The sequence below is a fragment of the Microplitis demolitor genome, chromosome 7, assembly GCF_026212275.2.
Source record: "Microplitis demolitor isolate Queensland-Clemson2020A chromosome 7, iyMicDemo2.1a, whole genome shotgun sequence".
Taxonomy (NCBI): Eukaryota; Metazoa; Arthropoda; class Insecta; order Hymenoptera; family Braconidae; genus Microplitis; species Microplitis demolitor.
In genome coordinates, this window is record NC_068551.1 from 15,989,330 (window position 1) to 16,010,385 (window position 21,056).

A 21,056-nucleotide genomic window follows, 5' to 3' on the forward strand; every position below is an offset into this window, starting at 1 on the left:
TATAAGAATGAATGAGTTCTATGAGAAGTGATATAGTTAAGTATAGGGCTTTATACATACAGCTATAAGAATCTATCGGGTTTTGTAAGCACGGCCATCAATTCCAGATATATCACTGCATAAATTACGGTTCTTAAATAAGTTTCGTTTAATAATATATTCGAATTGAATCGAACGATTTGAATGTACTTTGTCACACAATAGAACAACACGATTTCGTTGAATCATAAAATTTTTCAAATGAATAAATTTAAAATAATCTTTTTTTAAGCTCAAAAAGAGCAGCAATTTGAGGACAGACCCGCAATTTTTTCAATGCAGTTTATATTGAGTTTAAAATAATAAAATTTCTAACAAATGGAATAAAATAAAAAAATACTATCTTGAACCTTCAGCATGTTTTTATTATATACATTAAACATCATATCTCTCTGTGCCATCTATTGTTCGTTCTCTTTAATTATATTTTCAGTTCTTTAACCGTTTTTAACATTAGCCATTATTTATTTATATGCAAACATTTCCCCATTTATTTATTTAACGTGAGTTTTTGGTCATGTTTATTCTTTCAAAGGAAGCATTGAAGTCATATTATTAAAAAAATATATATAACTAGAACCGCACATTATTAAATGTACATACATTTTTAATATTGTATAAATATAAAGATATTAACCTTTTTCTATAAAAATATATATCCTATTTTCAATGGCTATCAAGAACTTTTACAGCGTAGAAGTGATTCAAGACAACCTGTCGGTAACTGGATATCTTAATTGAATCTCTATAAGAGAAGTGCAATTAACGAGCCTGACGTGTAATTGAAAATTACTTGAGAAAATTTTCTCCCCTTTTTTTTATCATTATCCCATGCTTTTTATTTTATTCTACTTCCATTAATAAAATGTCAGTATTGTGAAACACAGATTGACGATATTACATAGCAATCTATCGATTTAATTTCATACTTAGTATCACGTGTTCTTGTTATTATTTCTTTTTCATGTCAATACTGACAAATTATTAATTAAGTTTCAATCGTAAACCAGAAGATTTTATATTTATCATAAAAAATTATTTCAAATATTTTTTTTACAGTTTACCAAATGGCACAAAAAATTTTTCTTTTCATTTTGGCAATTAAAGACAATGATAAATGATAAAAAAAACACTCACCCAGTTAATAAAAAAAAGTCTTGCCTCTATAAATATGAGTAAAAAAAAAATAGGTAAAGGAAGTCCAAAAAAGTCAGAAAGCTCGCGATTCGCAATATAGTTAACAGTAAATTTAAAGCTCGAGTAAAGTAAGATAGCAAATAGGTGAGTTGTTATAACTTTTTATTGGAGAACCGTACTACGATGCGGCTTGAACCTTACTGAATCTAAACTACTCACCATGGGCAACGCGTCCGCGCAATACACACGATACATTTACTGACAAATTGTCGATTTAATTATTATAAGCCAAATAATTATTATCACACATCAATTACTCAAAATAAAATGCAAACAGATAAGCAATTAAAGTTTATTGATTAATAGAAAATAAAAACTCGTCTAATTTTTTTTTTTTTTTTATGTAAAGGAAAATATCGAGAGAAGAAATGTTGTGATATAATAAAAAAAAAGAATAAAATAAAATAAAAATGAAAAATTGACGGAAAATAAAAGATTAATGTATACATCTGGTTAGTTACTTAAGTCTTTATAATAACAGTCAAAATTATTCAAGATATTATATAAGTATTTGCTTGAAGAGTGAAGACAGCTTGAGGATTAAAATACACTCTAGTTTTCTTCCTTCCTTCCTTCCTTCTATTACTTATACTTTAGTATAACTACTAACTACTGTGCAGGGAAAACTTTAAGGAATAGCCAAACTTGGCCACGTTGAACCACATTCATATTCAACTCTCGTAACTTTTCTTTATTTTATTTTTACTCTTACTCAATCAGACCGAGTTTTGTGATGAATTTTTCGAACTTGATTTAACACGTTGAGGGACTAGATAGTTTTAAAATTAAATGAAAAATGTTTTTATGAACTAAATTTCGGATAAAACTTTTTATTGAACCATTATTCTTTCACGGTAAATGAATGAAAATTATTTTTTAACGATGAAATTAATGGTTTTTCAGAAATAAAATTCAAATAATCTATTAATATCCCCATAATTTGCCGCTCTTTGAGCACAAAAACATTATTCGTAAAACCTGACAGTTTAAATTGAGTAAAATAATTTAATAATGTTAATAAATTGATACCAAAATTATTATTTTGGTTTGGCTTTGTTGTATTTCCTAATTTAATAGTTATTTTAATATAATTTGCTATTACGATAGTCGATCACATAAATTTATTTTTTTTTCTTTAATGACCACTTGCTATAGATATTTTTTGTAAATTAGCAAATTAATTTACTACAACAAAATTTAATTATTAAAATACACGTAAAAATTTTTTTCAAAAATTTACTCTAAGTCTGATACTGTAAAGAAGTCTACATAAAATTTTAATTTTTACCATGGAATTATTAGTTGGTGTGAATTGACGATATGAAATGTTTCACGATATTAAATATTGAACTGTAGCGATACTTAAAAGCGAATAAGTGTGTAAGGTGTCACCGTAATTAATTATATCAAAAAACTATTATAATTTATCATAACAACTAGTACAAATTTTATATATATATATATATATATATATATATATATATATATTCCTACAAAAATGTTTGATTAATTTTCATACCGTGTTTGTGTAAAATATTTTCACACCAATTCATTTGATCACGCCGAGAACCATAAATTTTTTGTAGTGAATGGCATTTATTATTTACGCGTTCGAACACGACATTTTACAATGTACATGTACATAAATAGTATATTACAGTCGGCTTCGCCTTGGGCATCATAGCGCGCAATGGAAGAATTTTAAACTTCTGCCGTGCCGCTGGTCGGTGGCAGGCATAAAAAAATGAAAAAACAAATGTAATTATAGTTTTAAAATAGTATATTACACACCTAGGAAGGCAAATAGGACATTCCAACCCCCAAGTATAGTTGCATACTCGAGTCAAAAGCGAGCAAATACGCGTATTGGTACGTTCTAACTTCCTTCGTGGTGTATATACTATTTTTTACCAGATCTGTACCGGAAAGTTAAAATTTTACTCTGTTTAGAGGGATGAAAGTCGTTCTTTTCTTTTATGAGAAAACAAATGATAAAAATTAGCACGTATGCCATTCTTCCCACAAACAGGGGTAAAAATTTAAACTTTGAGGTTCAGATCTGGTGAAAAATTGTGTGCACATCACAGAGAAAGGTTAGACGTCCCAATCTGGATGTTTACTACCCTCACCTTTGACTTTCTGCCTCAAAATTGATACTGGAGATACGTGCTTTCGACCGAGGTGTAAAGATAGATATACAGTAGATAGATAAAGATATCTTTACAGTATAGAATATGTTGGATAATTTTCACGCAGAATTATCCAATAAATATAAATGAAAAAGCTAGTTTCGATTTTTTAAATTAAAAAAAAAATTCCTATTGACGTGAAAAATTCATTTGATTAAAATGAAATTTATGAAAAATTGTTCTTATATTTTTGATAAGAATACATTTTTCGACATTTAATACTTTATTTTAATTAATGAAAAAGTATAGAAAAAAACTTGCATTATAATAGTATGGTTAAAGTATCTTTGAAAAAATTAAAAAAATTAATTGTCATTGTATATTTGAAAAATTATATTATTTCAATTTCTTAAATGTCCAAAACTGGCCCTAAAGTGGCCCGAACGGTACCTCTACCCTACAATTATAAAAACAATTTTCATTTATTTGGAAAAATTAAAAATGGAAATTTTGGTTTGTTAGGGGATAAGTTAAAAATTTTTTGAAATTTAAATTTAAAAAAAAATTAATAATAACTATGAAAATATTTTCCTCCTAATTCAATGTAAGAATAATCAAGTAAACTCTAAAATTAATTAAGCACGATATTATAAAATATTTGAATATGGCAGAGCTAGTACACCGCAGAATTTAAAGCTCCAGAGAGTTTGTCTCTATCCTGACCTTATCAGAGCACTGAGATAAATAATTCTTCAACGATATCTAGAATCCCAACGGTGTAGTAAATAATATTTTTCTGGGAATTCAATAGGCTAGGGCGACAGTAGTGATATTTATAAATTTACAAAGCAATAATACAACTCTACAGTATTGCCCAAATAAAAATAAAGGAAATAAAATACAGAAAATGAAAACTGAAAGATAAAAGAAAAGTTGGAGCGTAAAACATAAAAAAAAAAAAAAAAAAAAATGTATGAAGATAAAATTTATAAAGTACTTTAATGCATCATCTGACTACTTTAATATTTATATCATTTTTTTTAGTCCTTTTTCTCTCGAGAAAACTTTAGTTATATTAAAGCTTGGCACATTTCGCCTCGCAAGTAGAATCAATGTCAGTGTAAAGGATATATTCCGTTAAAATTGCCAGATGCAATGAACAGTAAAAGTATATGTTATAAAAAAAATAAGTTTAGAGGTGTGCGAATAATTTGAACTTACGAATTATTTGTGTCGAATCAAATTGTAATATTCAATTCAAATAATTCAAATTATTGGTTGGTTTTAGAATAATTCGTAAATTTTCGAAACATTTTGAAAAATCTGAATTATTGTAATAAATGTTTTATAATTGATCACAAATTGGATACAAATTATATGTTCATAGTTCGAATCGAACATTCGAATTTTACTTGAATAACTCAAAAAATTATGAATAACTCAAATTTTTTGAAAATTTGAATTTGATTCAATTTTCACACTATTCGCACTCTCCTAAATTAGTTGTATAAAATTTCATTGAAAATATTTCATTAACAAAAATTAAAAAAATAATTTTTTTAATAATATATTAAAGTTTGTAGAAAAAATTATCAAATTATAATTACGTACAGGAAAAAACGTTATCTTGAGTAAAGAAAATATTTTGGAAGACAAACCAAAATACGGGAACCAAGTAAAGATTTTCTTGAGCCAAGAAAATTTGTTTTGGTTAGAGGAGATTTCTATTTTATCCGAGAAAATTGAGATTTTTAAAAATATTTTCTTGAATCAAGAATATTTACCTTCAGTTGAGAATTTTTTTTTTCTGTGCGGAAGATAACTTATGGCTTGTTCGTCTACTTGCTCTGGGTTACTTGGAGCAACTCGAAAAATTTCGAAAGTCAACGAGATATTCCGGACACTATATATTTATATAATTCAAACAGTTCGAATAATAAGCAGATATATTTATTAAGATCTTAAATTATTTAGTTACACATAAGATATTTTTTAATAAATTAATTAAGAAAAAAATTATGGATAGCAACGACTTGATCATTATGACAAATCATGATATATTTTTGACCATTACATATAAGAATAAAGAAAAAAATTATCGTATCCGTCAATAAATTTTTGCAGTAAAATAATTTTAAATGTTTAAATTGACAATCGAATTCTTTTGGTATTAATCGGCTCTGCTGAGAGCAACTCAGAGCAAGCTACCGAACACGCCATTATACTTTTATGAAATAATAATATTTTAATTTATCGTCTAAAGTTGAATGTTTTTAAGCTGTATGAAAGTATTATATTAGTAACGCTTGATTTATTTAAAAACTTTTTAAATTTATCAATGCAAATTTTTTTACGATTTTTATTAAACGAATGCATAACTGTATTTATATTCTTTACTTCGTATTAATTTAGAATTAAAAAAAAAAATTAATAAAATAATAGGACGCGAAAACTAATGAATTTTAAATAAAAAAAAATTTTAATTATAAAATAAATCAATAATGACATTTTAATTCTTAAAAATTATACTTAAATTTATAAGAATAAATTGATCTGCCAAAAGTATATTATAATTTCGTTGAAAAGTAAAAATGTTATTTCAAATTGTTTATTCATAGCAATGAAATCAGGAATCTTTGTTTTGTTTCGTCTCGACTTTATAAAAGATTAAAATATACGATAACAATGAGATAAATGTCGATAAAATTACTGAATTCCTTCTAATTTATTACAGACTATCTACAGTATTTAATATTTTGAAGTAATTTATAATTTACTGTCTTAGTTTACAGGAACCAAAGTAAACAATGTATACAGCTAGTGAGTCTCCAATCGATTGGCGGCATAATATAAATTTAATACTGTGACAACAAGATCACTTTACAGATGAGAAAATAATTTATCAGATTATCTTCATTGCTTCAAACTTTAACTTAATAATATATTAAAAGTATCACATAATAAATCAATAATCAAAATTTGAATTATTGCTATTTATTAAACGTTAGGTTTTATTAAAATAATTAACAAGAGCATACATATCTTTAATTAATATCCTAATAGTTTTATTAATAATTTCTATTATCAATTTAGAAAATAATTTTATGTCTAAATATATATGCATTAGTTTCAGTATAATTACATCGACTAACCGTCACTTTCTGAAACAGATTTTCTTGATACTGGTGAAGCAGACCTATAAAAATAGATAATTTTTAATAAGTTTTGTTGCCATTATCATTTAAGGGTATTCTCAGACAGTGCTCTACAGTTTTTAAAAATATAAAATGACTTTCAGCTGTCATAAACGTATTCAAATTTTATTAGTTAATTAAAAGAAAATTGAAACCTTAATTGAAAAAAGGACAACGTAGTAGCAATTTCGCCGGGATATATAATTTTAAAAAAATTACTTACAGTTGTTATCAATTAGGAGTTAAACAAAATTTTTTGAATAAATTTTAGCCTACAAAATTCGAAAATTCGAATAATAAAATTGACTCATGTCAATACGAAATTTATTTAACAAATTTCGTTTGACTCCTAATTTATATCAATTCTTAATGATTTTTTTAAAAATCTATACCTCGGCAAAATTACTATTACGTTATGCTTTTTTGAATTGATGCTTTAATCATTTTTCAATCAATTGATAAAATTTTGATACGCTTATGACAATTGAGAGTCATTGAGAATTTTTAAAAGTGTGAGGGGGAAAGGGGGGGTGGTTTACTGGCTGAGAATGGGCTGAGTAAAATAATCGTATAAAGTATTAGAGAACCTAAATTAAAAAAGATCGTTCCAAAAAAGTTAATTACAGTGAACTTTCAAATTTGAATTCTGAATTGATCATTTCCGGAAGTTTGCAAAATATTTAAGAGTAAAATAAATTTCAATCTTCAGATCTCGTTCTTGAAATGTTCTTACTACGGCTCGAAAAACGTACATAATTACGATTGAAAAGTACTCAGTTGAAATTTTGTTTACTCATGAATATTTTTAAACTTTGAAAAATAATCAACTCAAAGTTCGAAATTGTCTCAAACTGGGAAGTTTACGGTTACTAATTTTTTTGGAACATTTTTACAACGAATTTTTTGTTACGCGGGAAGACATCGATGTCAAATTGCTATCAAAATGAATGAATTTAATTTGGAATTAAAAAAAAAAATACCCAACCGTTATGCTTAACTAGCAATACATGGAATTGGTACATTCATTGTAGTGGATCATTATTGTGATGTGCAATTAAACGGATGCAATAAATGTTAGCAGAAAAAAACATCAATAGGCAATTAAATTGATCAGTAATCCAGCAATAAATACTAATCATTAGAAGACAAACAGATCATTATGTAAATAGATTTAGTAGTTAAAAATGTGTACAAAATTGTGTTAACTATTGACGGGATAAATGTAGAAAAAAAGTACATAGGATTAAAATAATAATTTAATGATAATAATTACCTAGCAGATCCACTCGCACTGCGAGATCTACTGTGCGAATGACTTCTAGACTTGGATCTCGATCGGCTTTTGGATTGTGACCGTGATCTAGATCTTGAAACACTTTTTCTTGATCCGCTGGGTGATCTTGATCTTGATTTAGATCTAGATCTTGATCTAGACCCACTCTTCCTTGATCCTGACCGAGATCGAGCTGGTGATCCTGACTTTGATCGTGATCTGGATCTACTATGTCTCGAGCCAGATCTTGACCGTGATCCACTTTTAGATCTAGATCTTGACCTAGATCGTGAACGTGATGGAGACCTTGATTTAGATCCACTTCTAGACCTGGATTTTGATCTAGATCTCGACTTGGAGCGTGAGCTTCTTGATCCACTTCTCGACCTCGATTTGGACCTTGAACGAGATCGTGAAGCTCGTGAGCCTTCTGAGTCAGAGCGTATTCGTCTTTTACCTTTGCTACTACCCGCCTCATTGTCCTTCTTCCTCTCATCTTCACTCTCAGACTCACTAGTTGAAATCGTTTCCTTCGACAAGAACTTGGAGTTACGAATAACTTCAGGCGCAGGTTTCTTTGGCTTCTTTCCACTACCAAGTTTTCTACCCCGTTGGCCTTTGGGTTTGTCGTTGTCAGACCTACGGCTTTTGCGTTCTCTACCCTCACCACTGGCCTTCCTCTTCTTTTTCTTTTCACGCGGAGCGTCATCAGGTCGTCTTTCGTCTCCACCCGAGCCACCACTGTCACTGACATACTGATCAGAGCGTCCTCTCTTGCCTTTCTTGGTGCTCTTCTCCGACGGCATATCTCCAAAAACAAGTACATTTTTAGTTTTCTCCACAAACTCCTGTCGTTTTTGCAACATCGCTTCTTCTTTCTGTCGACGCATCTCTTCAACTTTTTTCTGTTCTTCTGTCTGACGTAATTTAAATGCCTGCCGTTCCTCTTCCTGCTTTTTACGCAACAATTTTTCTTCTTCATCAAGTCTACGTGCCCGCGCAACATGATACTGAGCCTGTGACAAAAGATCTTGACAGCGACGTGCTTCAGCTTCAGCAAGTTGCTCCATTCTGTCTCCATGAGCAGCCAAATACTGAAAGTATTTGTGTGACAATCCTAACTCATGTACTGCTTGAAGTACTGTCGTCAATGTTGATTTCTCGTCTTTAAGTATTTGCGTCGCGAGCCGTTGAAGTACTAATGCAATATTATAAAGCAGTATCGTATCCTGAGGCGCAACACGCCTCGCCTTAAGTAATGTCATTTTAGCTTCCTTCAATTTACCAGCCTTAAAATACGCTCTCGCAAGATACTGCAGTACTTCAACATGATGATATTTATAAAATTTCCTTAAACAATTTTCATACATCTGAATCGCGCTGACAAATTGCTTCTGTTCAACATAAATATGTGCAATATTTAACCAAACGTCACAAAATTCAGCTGTTGCTTCGCGTACTTGTGCAAATATATCACGTGCTTCATTGACACACCCTTTATGAGCCAGTACAGCACCAATTCCATTAGCGGCCCATATATTTTTCGGATCATTACGTAGTACCTGCTTGTACATTGCCAGTGCACGGTCCTGATGACGTTTCTCACGATCTTTATCTTTACCACTCTGATGTAAAGTTTGGAGCCAAATATTGCCCAAGGCAATCAGAGAATAAGCATCGTTACTAGTCGAGGGATTCTTTAAAATACGTTCAAACTTTTTCTGTCCGGGACCCCACTCCATTTTAGCCAGATGTAAATTACCAAGCAGCGACCAAGCATCTGGATGTTCATTATTTATTCTTAGAGCATCTTTAAACCAATCTGAGGCTTCATAAATTTGTCCTTTATCACGCGCCATGCACCCTAATCTCAAGTAACAATCCATGTAATTAGGATGTTCTTTGAGAATATCTTTGTACAATTTTTCAGCACGATCAAAAACACAAAGCGCTTCGTTCAATCGTGCCAAATTGTAGGTAGTTGTTACAGCGATTGAGTTATAATAATTAGGATCATCTTGAGCGTCTGTCTTAGAACGTGCCAATGATTCTTCAAGATTTTTACGTGCCTCTTCTAGATTACCAAGACGATAATGTAGCGCTCCGACGTTATTTAAAATTTCCGGTGGTATTTCAGCTTCAACTTTTTCTTTTAAAATTCTTGTGGCAGTCCCGTAAGCATTTAACGCAGCATTTAAATCACTTTGTTCAAGTATCTGAGCAAGTTCAATCCAAGCTTCAACGTCATCAGGAAATTGTTCAGTAACTTTTCTCAAATGATTTTTAGCAATATCACGTTTAGATTGTGACGGTGAATTTGCATAAAGTGAACCCAATATTTTCATTGTTTCATAGTTACCAGGTTGCACTTTGAGAACCTTTTCAAAGCACTGAGCTGCGTTTTCAGAATCACCGCGATAAACGTACATCTGTCCTAGACCAAAATGGGGCAGTACAAATGCTGACGGTGCAAATTGTGTTGCTTGATAGTAATATTGAAACGCCTGATCGTAATCACCTTGAACGTGAAATGCGCGCGCCAATTGATAACAACTTTCAGCACGCATTGCTTCATTTTCAGTATTATGGAAGGCATGTAATGCAAGATGTTGGACTTTACTGTAATCTTTTTTAAAGAAAAAATGATTAGCCAAGTGATTGAGTACCATTGGATTTGTTGAATCAATAGTATAAGCCTTCGATAACATTTGTACTCCGCTTCTTATATTTTCTGGCTGTTGAAGATTTAATTTTAAAACAGATAAACCAACAAGTGCACCAACACATTGCCCGTCTAGCTGCAAAGCACGTTCGAATGCCAATCGTGCTTTCTCTTGGTTATTTAACTTCATAAAACAGTGTCCCATACCCAGGCGTACTGCTGCTGGACAGTTGGGATTTGTCCTGAGTGCTTTTTTGTAAAACGCCAACGCACCGCGATAATCTTTTTTATTAAAAGCAATACAAGCTTTACCTAAAAGCGACGGAATGTTGTTGGGTGACTGATTTAATACAAAATTAAATTGCGCATCTGCTTGGTCAAGTTTGTCGCCTTCAAGTAAGCAAAAATATGCACGTCCAAGCAAATGGTTTTGATCGTACATTATTATTTTATCAGCAGTAGTGTAGAGTAGTGTTGCTTTGGTGAAAAGATCACGTTTTTTATCTTTATTCTTTTCACGATTAGCCTCCTGGACGTAGTGCGCAGCAAGCATATCCAGGGCTCGCATTTGATCTTTTTCAAAGTCGCGGTAATCGACATTTGCGTCGATACGAGACGACTCAAGAATCTTGATAAAATCATCGATCTTGTGTTGCTTGTAGTACTCCAGCTAACAAATTAATTAATAATATTATTAATAGTACTAAAATAATGATCTTGAAGTTAGCAGACAATTAATAATTTTTGGATTTTTTTTTAACAATTGATTAAAAAAAAAAAAAAAAAAAAAGAAACTAAAAATATGCACATGTAGAAAATTCACAAAACTGTAGGTGCAATTTTCTGCAAATTTTTTTTTTTTAATTTATCGTTTTTAAAAAATCAAAAAATTATTCGACGTCGGCTAATTTCAGTATCATCTAAAATAATAGTAATTTAGAAAATAAAAATATATATTGTGAAATATTTACAGCCAAAGTGACCCAAAGATGTAGTTGAGCTGATTCTGAACGTAAAATAGCGAGGACCTCATCTCCGTCAGGTAACTGTTGAACGCAAAGTTCAATAACCTGTTAAAAAATTAAAAAAATCAATTATGAATATTATAATTATTGTTTATTATGATTGATTATTAATTTCATTGGCATGTCGCATCTTGGAATTAGGATTGGATGAGGTTATATTTTGATAGGTTAAAGCCGGTGGTTTGTTATAAAAATGTTTAATTTAAAAGTGACTTTGGAGGATGATATTTATTAATCATTTTTGGTACTTACCTCGTCGGTATCCTTAAGAGGAATTTCAATTGAAGTCGCCATTGTTTTAGCGATATATATATATTTATTTATTGTAATCACTGATTAACACTATGTTTAGTCTAACATTTTCACATAATGCACAAAACTCAATAATAAAAGAGAAAACAGAAATGAGAAAAACAGGCCGGAGCGCTACTGGCGTCGGTTTATTATTATTATTGTTGCGCTGATAAAGAAGATTTTGATAATTGTCGCAAGTATGATTTCTACTTTATCTATATTGATTATTTAATATCTTGTATATTTTGTGGGTGCGTCGCATTATTCCCCCTGATAGCACGAGTTGATCGTGAAAAAGTTGGTCATTCATTAGTTTCCGACCAACTTGACGACAAGTTGTCAACAACTTTAGATTTTGCAACTTTTGGCTACAAGTTACCGCCAACTTTCTCAGAAAGTTGGCGCCAGTATGGAGCCGCAACTGGAATGCAAGATTTTGAGGAAATTGAAAGTAAACTTACCGTCAACTTATGATCACCAACTTTTGCAAGCAACTTTTGCCACCAACTTTCTCAGAAAGTGTTCGTCAACTTATTGAATTTCCAACTTTTGCCACCAACTTTCTCAGAAAATGTCTATCAACTATTGAAGGTACCAACTGTTGGTGGTCAACTTAGTGTCCAGTTGTGGCTGCAAGGTTCTCGTCAGTTTCTCGCCAACTTGGCTATCAGGGCCGAATCGCCAAAATGCCGAATGAAACTCTTACCATCAGAAAATGCGGTAAAAAAGTTCTCAAGTAAGACAATAGGTGGCTTTACATACCTCTAGCAAGTTAAAATATGATCAACAGGATTTGATAAATACTTGATAAGATTACTAATTTAATTAAAACATAAATAATAATGAAAACAATAAAAAATTTTAAATCTAGAGCAGACACTTGCGCATGCGCACAACTACTATTAGATCAACGGGCATAATTAAAATTTTAATAATTAAATACAAATATAAAAACAAACAAACAAACGCTATTTTTGGTGGGGTATTAACAAACAAATCAAGATAAATGGAAAAAAAATTTAAAAAGATAGAAAATGAGTATAGTCACCGCTACCTTCAAATAAATTTTTAAAAATTTATTTAAAAAAAAAATAAAAAACGAACAAATAATTATTTATAGCAAACATTGACGAACAATCGACGAACAAACGAATTGCTAAAAAAAATTTGCCAAAAATCGAATTTTCCTCGCCAACTTAAGGGAGCTCTTTAAAAGTATCTAAGCTAACCCTGATAGCCAAGTTGGTGAGAAACTGACGAGAAACTTGCAGCCGCAACTGGAACCAAGTTGATCGCAAACAGTTGGTACCTCCAATAGTTGATGGACATTTTCTGAGAAAGTTGGTGGCAAAAAATGTAAATCCAAAAAGTTGACGATCACTTCCTGAGAAAGTTGGTGGCAAAAGTTGCTTGCAAAAGTTGGCAATCATAAGTTGACGGTAAATTTCTTTTCAATTTCCTCAGAAACTTGCATTCCAGTTGCGGCTCCATACTGGCTCCAACTTTCTGAGAAAGTTGGCGGTAACTTGTAGCCAAAAGTTGCAAAATCTAAAGTTGTTGACAACTTGTCGTCAAGTTGGTCAGAAACTAATGAATGACCAACTTTTTCACGATCAACTCGTGCTATCAGGGTATATTTCCACAAAAGTATATAATTTGTTTTAAATAAAAAAAAAATAGTTGCGGTCTTTGATGTTGCGGATAACTTGCCCTGAAATTTGTTTTAAAGTTTTTCTGACTAAATTAATACTTATTCTTTTATTATTATCAATTATAAATCATAATAATATTTCCACGTTAAAAAGTTTTTGAATGTAATTTTAATTTTAACAATTTGAAATGTTTTAGAATTATTTTTGCAATTTAATTAAGACAAAAAATTTTTTACATGGTTTTCTTTAGACTAATTTAATTATTAATTACTTTATATCATTTAAGCATTTTACAACAATTTAAAAATATAAACAAATTTTTTAAATTCCATTATATATATATTAGCTTAAGACTTGATTACCTAATTAGTCAGTTACCTACCAAGATTTACTTTACCGACGGTTGAGTTTTTGTTCGACGTGATGTGAATTGTCTCCTTTTTGAAAAATTCAGCTTAGATACCCTGATAACACGAGTTGATCGTGAAAAAGTTGGTCATTCATTAGTTTCCGACCAACTTGACGACAAGTTATCGACAACTTCAGCTTTTGCAACTTTTGGCTACAAGTTACCGCCAACTTTCTCAGAAAGTTGGCGGCAGTATGGAGCCGCAACTGTAATGCAAGTTTCTGAGGAAATTGAAAGTAAACTTACCGTCAACTTATGATCACCAACTTTTGCAAGCAACTTTTGCCACCAACTTTCTCAGAAAGTGATCGTCAACTTTTTGGATTTACAACTTTTGCCACTAACTTTCTCAGAAAATGTCCATCAACTATTGGAGGTACCAACTGTTGGTGGTCAACTTAGTGTCCAGTTGCGGCTGCAAGTTTCTCGTCAGTTTCTCGCCAACTTGGCTATCAGGGTATACTTTTAAAGAGTTTGTTAATCATACTATTTGTTTTTTTCATGTTGGTATTTTTCAAGAAATTTTAAATATCCTCGTCCCTCATTGTAGTCGCGATGGTGATAGGAAGTTTTAAGAAAGTTTCTTTCATTTTTATTATCTAAGATAAATAGAGTGAACGCTTTATTCTTACTTTATCTTTCCCATTGTTTTGATACAAGAATAATGACATCCATCCCTCTTCTCTCAATAATTGCAGTTCTAAGTACCATGAATTTTCAGTTTTGCCATTTATGGTAAACTGAGATGATTTGAGCTTCACTGTTTCTTCATCGTCTTTAGTATAGACTCAATAAATGGTATTATTTTATCAATTTCCCATTTATAAATTACTTTGTGCTCTTTGGAATGGGAATAACCTAAGATTTCCATATTGCTCAACAACTAAGATTTGAAACTCAATTCTTGCAATTAAATTTATTGTACCTATATTTATCAATAGTTTATAATTGTAATAATATATACTAATGAAATATTAATTACTGTGTTACTGATTAATGAGATGAAAAATATAACGACTTTTGACTAGAGATGTCAAAGTCGATTTGGATTTTAATTTTATTTTTAAAAAAAATATCGATTTTTTAGAATCGACAAATATAACAAAGATACTACCGTTCATCCACTCGAGTGTGAATAGAAAAACAACTGAAGACGTGTCTTAAGAATTCAAAAAATTTTGAAATAAATAAATAAAATGTAAGTAGGAAAAAAAATAAATAATGCGTATTCAGATAATTAAAAAATCAGCTCGCGTATTTTTTTACATTTTAATATTTTAATTAATTTATTTATTCATTTAAAATTTATAAATTGTCTGATGTCTGCTACATTTGCACTCATATAAAATGACACGTAATTTTTGAATTACAAAAAATAAATTTGATTAATTGTTCAATCATAAAAACAAATTAAATAATAATTTTGAAAATATTTATTACAAAAAAAATAACCTTTTTTTTAATTTTCGCTCGTTTTTTAACTTTACGTTGAATGTAAGTTAATTTGTTTTTTTTAATTTTTTATTACTAAGAAGTCAACTTAAATTCATTATATTTTTACAGGTAAATAATTTATTTCGAAATAGATCTATTATTCATATGAATTTCAAATGTATGAATCATTCTGTCCTAGTTAAAGTTATTAATAAAAATTATTTACTTTAACTTCAAACAAACTGTTACACAATGTATATAAGCAAGTACATAAGCTCATAACTATATTTTTAAATAATTAGCTATATTCAAAAATTTATTTGAGTATTTTAATTCGAAATGAATTTAAACTCGTATTATACTACAACTAAGTTTTAGTTAATGTACTTTCAAGTATAAGCTTTTTATTAAACGCTCAACAAAAGTATAGCATACTATTGTAATTTTAAATATCTTTACTAATTACTTTTACTTCTTATTACTCTTTGGCACCTTTTTTTCACCCATGCGATATGTTCGATTGCAACAAATATTAAAAAACTGTACAAAAAAATGTAAACTATTACTTGTTGATTATTTTTGTGAATAAATATAAGGTATCGATGATAACTTTATAGGGGGGACCTATCTAATTAGCATCAAATATTGGTGTAATTGTATTAAAATAAATAATACGTTTTATGTTTTCAAACAATCTGATTATTTGTTAGAGAATATTTATTAGAAAAAAAGATATGAAAGTACAAAAAATTTCTACAAAGTCCACAATCGTCACTGAAGAATTTTTTGAACTTACATTTGACAGTAACTTTGAAAAATAGAGTTAAAATAATGTTACTTTATATGAATTAATTTTTACTTAATGTAATAAAAAATTAAAAGCTATTCACACTATAATGTCTATTCTGATTGTTAATCTAAAAAGAGTATATTTAAATACAGGAGGTATCGAATGTATTGAGATCTTATTTTTTAAAACTAAAATTTATTAGATTTACAAAACAAGTATCAACTATTTTAAAAATAAAAAATAAAAATATTAATAAGTCGTTCCACTGAAATCTTGTCCTCTATTTAACCAAGTCCTTTCTGGTAATAGCTTCTAATGTGGCAAGAATTTTTCATCTGTTGAAGCTTGTAGCAAATAAAAAACTAATATGATTTGAAATGTTAATGAATGAATAAACAAATAAAATAGATAAAAAAGTATTGTACCATTAATTTTCCTTCAAGTTTCCTAATTTTTTAAATAATTTTAATAATAACAATGGTTTAGTTTTATCCAATACTTCATACTCTGGAGTTTCAATGACATCTGTGAAATTTCTTATTATAAATTCAAAAATAAACTCCAGTAATTGATTAGCATTATGCAGATCTGTCAAAATCATCAGTTTAATTGCATTATCAATAGTGGCTGACTTCGATAATGATTCTTCGCATAAACTTTTTAGCTTCAGCAATTGATATTTATCAGCCGATTCTAATAAAGACTCAGCATCCGCATCCAAATTATCAATATTATCAGTATATATAAATTTTAAAATTTTTTCAAATATTTTTGGGTCTATATCAGGGATAGTCACAGCATTTTCTTCTTTTTCCTTCATCTCATGAGTGAACATTGCAAAAAATACTGGGCTACGAGTTGACAAAATGAGCTTGAGAGCTTTAAACAGTTCATCACCTATAGCTAAAATTACATCACTGTTTGTTTTGCTATCATAAAGTTCTTTGAGATCATCGGTTATCTGACACTTTGCAATTGAAACTCAGCAGGAATTATTTTATAATCGTCATAAATAGTTAGTTCAACACATAGAGTTAGAGTATCATTTAGTAAAATCTCATCTTTATTTTCTAGTAACTGTTTTATTTCAAGAAACTGTAAACATCCTCGTTCTTCAGATTTACTGCTAGTATTATAAGTTTTTAAAAATTTCCTTTCATTTTTGTTATCTAAAATAAACAGTGAGTACTTTATTCTTATTTTATTTTTTCCATCATTTCGACACAAATATAATGACACCCATTCCCTTTTTCCTGTTGCCTCGTCAAATTCAACTCGCAGGAGTAAATGCCATAAATTTTCAGTTGTAGCACTTGTTCTAAATTTAGTTGACTTAGATATTATTAAGTCAGTATCGTTTCTACAACATTCAATAAATGATGTTACTTTATTAATTTTCCACTTATAAATTATTTAATGCTCTTTGGAATCGGAGTAACCTAAAATTTCCATGTTGCTTAACAATAACTAATACTTGAAACCTAATTCTTCTAATTAAATTTATTTTATAATTAGTTGAGTATGTTTATTCATTTATTAATAATTTATTATTAAAATAATATGTTTCTGTTAAAATAATTATCACTCCGTTACTTTGACTACTCTGAGAGAAAAAATGTAACGACTTTTGGTTTTGTAACAGTCCATTGAGTCCTAAAGCATAATTATAATTTTCACTAATTATTACAGTAGCGCTATCTTTTAATGGTAATAGAATTTCGCGCGATTTTCAAATTACAACGAATTAATTTTACTAACAGTTTAATAATGAAATAAAATTAAATAATAATTTTGAAAATACTTGTAGAAAAAATAACTATTTCATCATTTTTCCTAGTATATTACTTCTAAAGATGATTATTTTTTTTACAAAAATTTAATTATTTCTTTTAGCGAGTATCCTGATAAACATTTATGAGTGTGAACACGTAGCTGACTGACAATTTTTTTAACAAAAATTGTTAAGATGAATGTAAGTTAATAATATTTTTTTTTTTATTACTGAAAAGTAACTTGAATTCAATATATTTTTACAAATAAATAATTTATTTTCATCGCATATATGAATTTATAATTAAGCTTTACTAAGTCTTCATAGTTTTTAGTCAACTTAATAAATGTTTCAGATAGCAAAATGACACGTCTTAATGAATTCTGAATGAGTTCCTGTTTATGATTTGGACGCCTCATGAACATCATTTAATATCTTAAAGGTCCTTAAGAAGTTCTCAAGATGTCGAATGAGTCACCTAATAGCGAGCTCAGTAAGACTTCATGATGAATTTACCATGACATCTTTAAGGAACTCCTAATTTTGACTTCATATAAAAGTTAAAAAAAGAATACATTTAGACGTCAAAAAACTGATGTCTTATTTATGGAGTCTTAAAGAACTCTTAATTAAGAGTTCTTAAAAATTACACTTTTAAAAAGTCGTCACAAGACTTCTTGATGACTTCATCAAAAAGACGTCGTAAAGCAGTCATTCCGACTTGAATGCCGTCTGGGTAAGTTAATAATATTTTTTTGTATTACTGAAAAGTAATTTAATTTCAATATATTTTTACAAGTAAATAATTTATTTTTATCGCATGACGAATTTATAATTAAGCTTTACTATGTCTTCATAGTTTTCAGTCAACTTAATAAATGTCCCAGATAGCAAAATGACGTCTTAATGAGTTCTGAATGAGTTCCTACTTATGATTTGGGCGTCTCATTAGGGCTCGGCCGTACCTAACGAAATGTCGAATTTAAGAATTCTAATATTACTTTTTGAATATTTATGGGACTCGGATGATAAAAATCTTCCGAGGAAGTTCGTCTTCTGCTTTTAGTCGGAAGCTAAGAAAATTGCTGTTATGATAATTATTTAATAAATAATTAGAATTCTTAAATTCGGGATTTCGTTAGGTGCGGTCCAGCCTTAACATCTTAAAGAAGTCCTTCAGAAGTTCTCAATAATAGTGAGCTCAGTAAGACTTCAGTATGAATTTACCATGACGTCTTTAAGGAGCTTCCAATTTTGACTTCATAAAGAAGTTTAAAAATGAACACATTTAGACGTCACAAAACTGACGTCTTATTTATGGAGTCGTCAAGAACTTTTCATTAAGAGTTCTTAAAAATGACATCTTTAAGAAGACATTATAAGACTTCTTGAGGACGCTTTCAAAAAGTCGTCGTAAAGTCGATTTGAGTGCTGTCTGGGTGGTATAGTTTCATTAATTTCCCATTTATAAATTACTTAGCGCGTTTTTTGGAGTAGGAATCATTGGAAATTTCCATTTTGTCTAATAACAAATACTTGAAATTCAATTCTTTTAATTGAATTTATTTTAGAATTAGTTGAGTATATACATTTATCAATAGTTTATTTTTATAATGACGGTATATTTTATTGACAAAATATTGATCAGTGCTACTAATTACTGATAAAAAATTTAACGATGATGCTAATTTTATGATGTACGTACTTAATTTGCATTAAATATTGTAGTAATTATAATTAAATAAGTAATAACAATTTGAATATATGTTAGAAAATATTTATAAAAACAAACAGATATGAAAGTACAAAAATTTCTACAAGTCCACAATCGTCACTGAGGAATTTCTTATATATACGCTTACATTGGGCACTAATTTAAAAATATATGAAAATAAAGTAATGTTACTTTGTACAAATAATTTGTTACATAATATTAAAAGATATTTATACAGTTATGTATACTTAAGTTTTACTTCCTAAAATTATTTATTAATATACAAAAAAAAAAAAAAAACGAAACTCAAATGCCGTTCTTTTATTGAGTACTTCGTGTACAACATCCCAATTATTTTTCATATGTTGAAGCTGAAAAAAAAAAAAAATTAAGTCAATCGAATTACAAATAAATAAATAAAAAAAAAAATAAAAATAATAAGCATATACCGTTACTCTTCATCGAAGTCGCTAATTTTTTAATTAATTTTGATAATAACAGTGGTTTAAATTCCTCTAACATTTTATACTCTGGAGTCCCAATAATAGCATCGATATTTTTTGTTATCAATTCAAGCGCATATTCAAATAATTGATTAGCATTATGTAGATCTGCTAAAACCATAAGTTTAATGACATTATCAACCCTGCATGATTTAGATAATGATTCTTCGCATAAACTTTTTAGTTTTCGCAATTGATATTTATCTGCAGCTTCTAATAAATACGCAGCATCCGCATCCAAATTATTTATCTCGTCGGTATAAATAAACTCCAGCATTTTATTGAAAATTTCAGGTTCTATATCAGGTATAGCAACTTCGCCGTCTCTATTTTCCTTCATCCCATGCGAGAACATTGCAAAGAACACAGGACTGCGTGTTGACAGTATGAGCTTGTGAGCTTTAAATTGTTTATTGCCCACAACGAAAATAACGTCACTATTTATTTTACTATCATAGAGTCCTTTAAGATCATCAGTGATTTTGCGCTGTGGTGTTTGCAACGAAATTTTAGTAAGAAATGATTGATAATCGTCATAAATCGTTAGTTCAACACAGACAGTTAAGGTATTATTCGGTAAAAATTGATCTTTGTTTGTCAATAACTCTTCTATTTCAAGGAATTTAGCAATTCCTCGTCCAACTGTAAAGTCCCGAATGCCACCAGAAATTTTCATAAATTTTCTTTCATTTTGGTTGTCTAAAATAAAGAGTGATAACTTTACTCTTCCGTTATCTTTCCCATCTTTTCGACACACATATAGTGATATCCATTCCCTTTCTTGTAATAGACTCAGTTGTAAATACCATGAATTTTCAGTTTTGCCATTTGTAGTAAAGCTAGGTGAGGTGAGCTTTGCTGTCTCGTTATCGATATCAGCAGATGACTCAATCAATGATGTTATTTCATTAATTTCCCATGTATAAATTACTTGATGCTTTTGGCAATGGGAATATCCTGAAATTTTCAT

General features: G+C 29.4%; 3 protein-coding genes across 3 annotated transcripts in view; all 3 read right to left on the reverse strand.

The window, feature by feature from the left end:
* Positions 1-12,345, reverse strand: part of LOC103575378 (uncharacterized) — a 96,553-nt gene extending 84,208 nt beyond the window's left edge. The window contains exon 1 of the mRNA XM_053740540.1: positions 12,275-12,345. The gene's annotated coding sequence lies outside the window, so the exon portion shown is untranslated. The remainder of the gene's footprint in view (positions 1-12,274) is intronic.
* On the reverse strand, positions 6,409-11,934 carry LOC103568642 (RNA polymerase-associated protein CTR9 homolog). The gene is made up of 4 exons (XM_008545582.3): positions 11,772-11,934; positions 11,466-11,564; positions 7,833-11,164; positions 6,409-6,561 (listed from the first exon to the last, which is right to left on the reverse strand). The coding sequence occupies exons 1-4, from the start codon at positions 11,811-11,813 to the stop codon at positions 6,513-6,515; spliced, it is 3,522 nt and encodes a 1,173-aa protein (XP_008543804.1). The 5' UTR covers positions 11,814-11,934; the 3' UTR covers positions 6,409-6,512.
* Positions 12,346-17,055: 4,710 nt separating the features above from the next.
* Positions 17,056-21,056, reverse strand: LOC103580273 (speckle-type POZ protein B). Its single transcript, XM_053740764.1, has 2 exons — positions 20,033-21,056; positions 17,056-17,267 (listed from the first exon to the last, which is right to left on the reverse strand). Exons 1-2 carry the CDS (start codon positions 21,054-21,056, stop codon positions 17,056-17,058), a joined length of 1,236 nt encoding a protein of 411 aa, XP_053596739.1.

Excerpts from the sequence above, each read along its gene's own strand:
- LOC103568642 (XM_008545582.3), bottom strand. The coding sequence starts at position 11,813 with ATGGCGACTTCAATTGAAATTCCTCTTAAGGATACCGACGAG. Across the intron at positions 11,165-11,465 it reads ATCTTTGGGTCACTTTGGCT|CTGGAGTACTACAAGCAACA; the intron begins GTAAATATTTCA and ends TTAATTTGTTAG. Across the intron at positions 6,562-7,832 it reads AGTGCGAGTGGATCTGCTAG|GTCTGCTTCACCAGTATCAA; the intron begins GTAATTATTATC and ends CTATTTTTATAG.
- LOC103580273 (XM_053740764.1), bottom strand. The coding sequence starts at position 21,056 with ATGAAAATTTCAGGATATTCCCATTGCCAAAAGCATCAAGTAATTTAT. Across the intron at positions 17,268-20,032 it reads GACTTCGATGAAGAGTAACG|ATAACAAAAATGAAAGGAAA; the intron begins GTATATGCTTAT and ends TGTTTATTTTAG.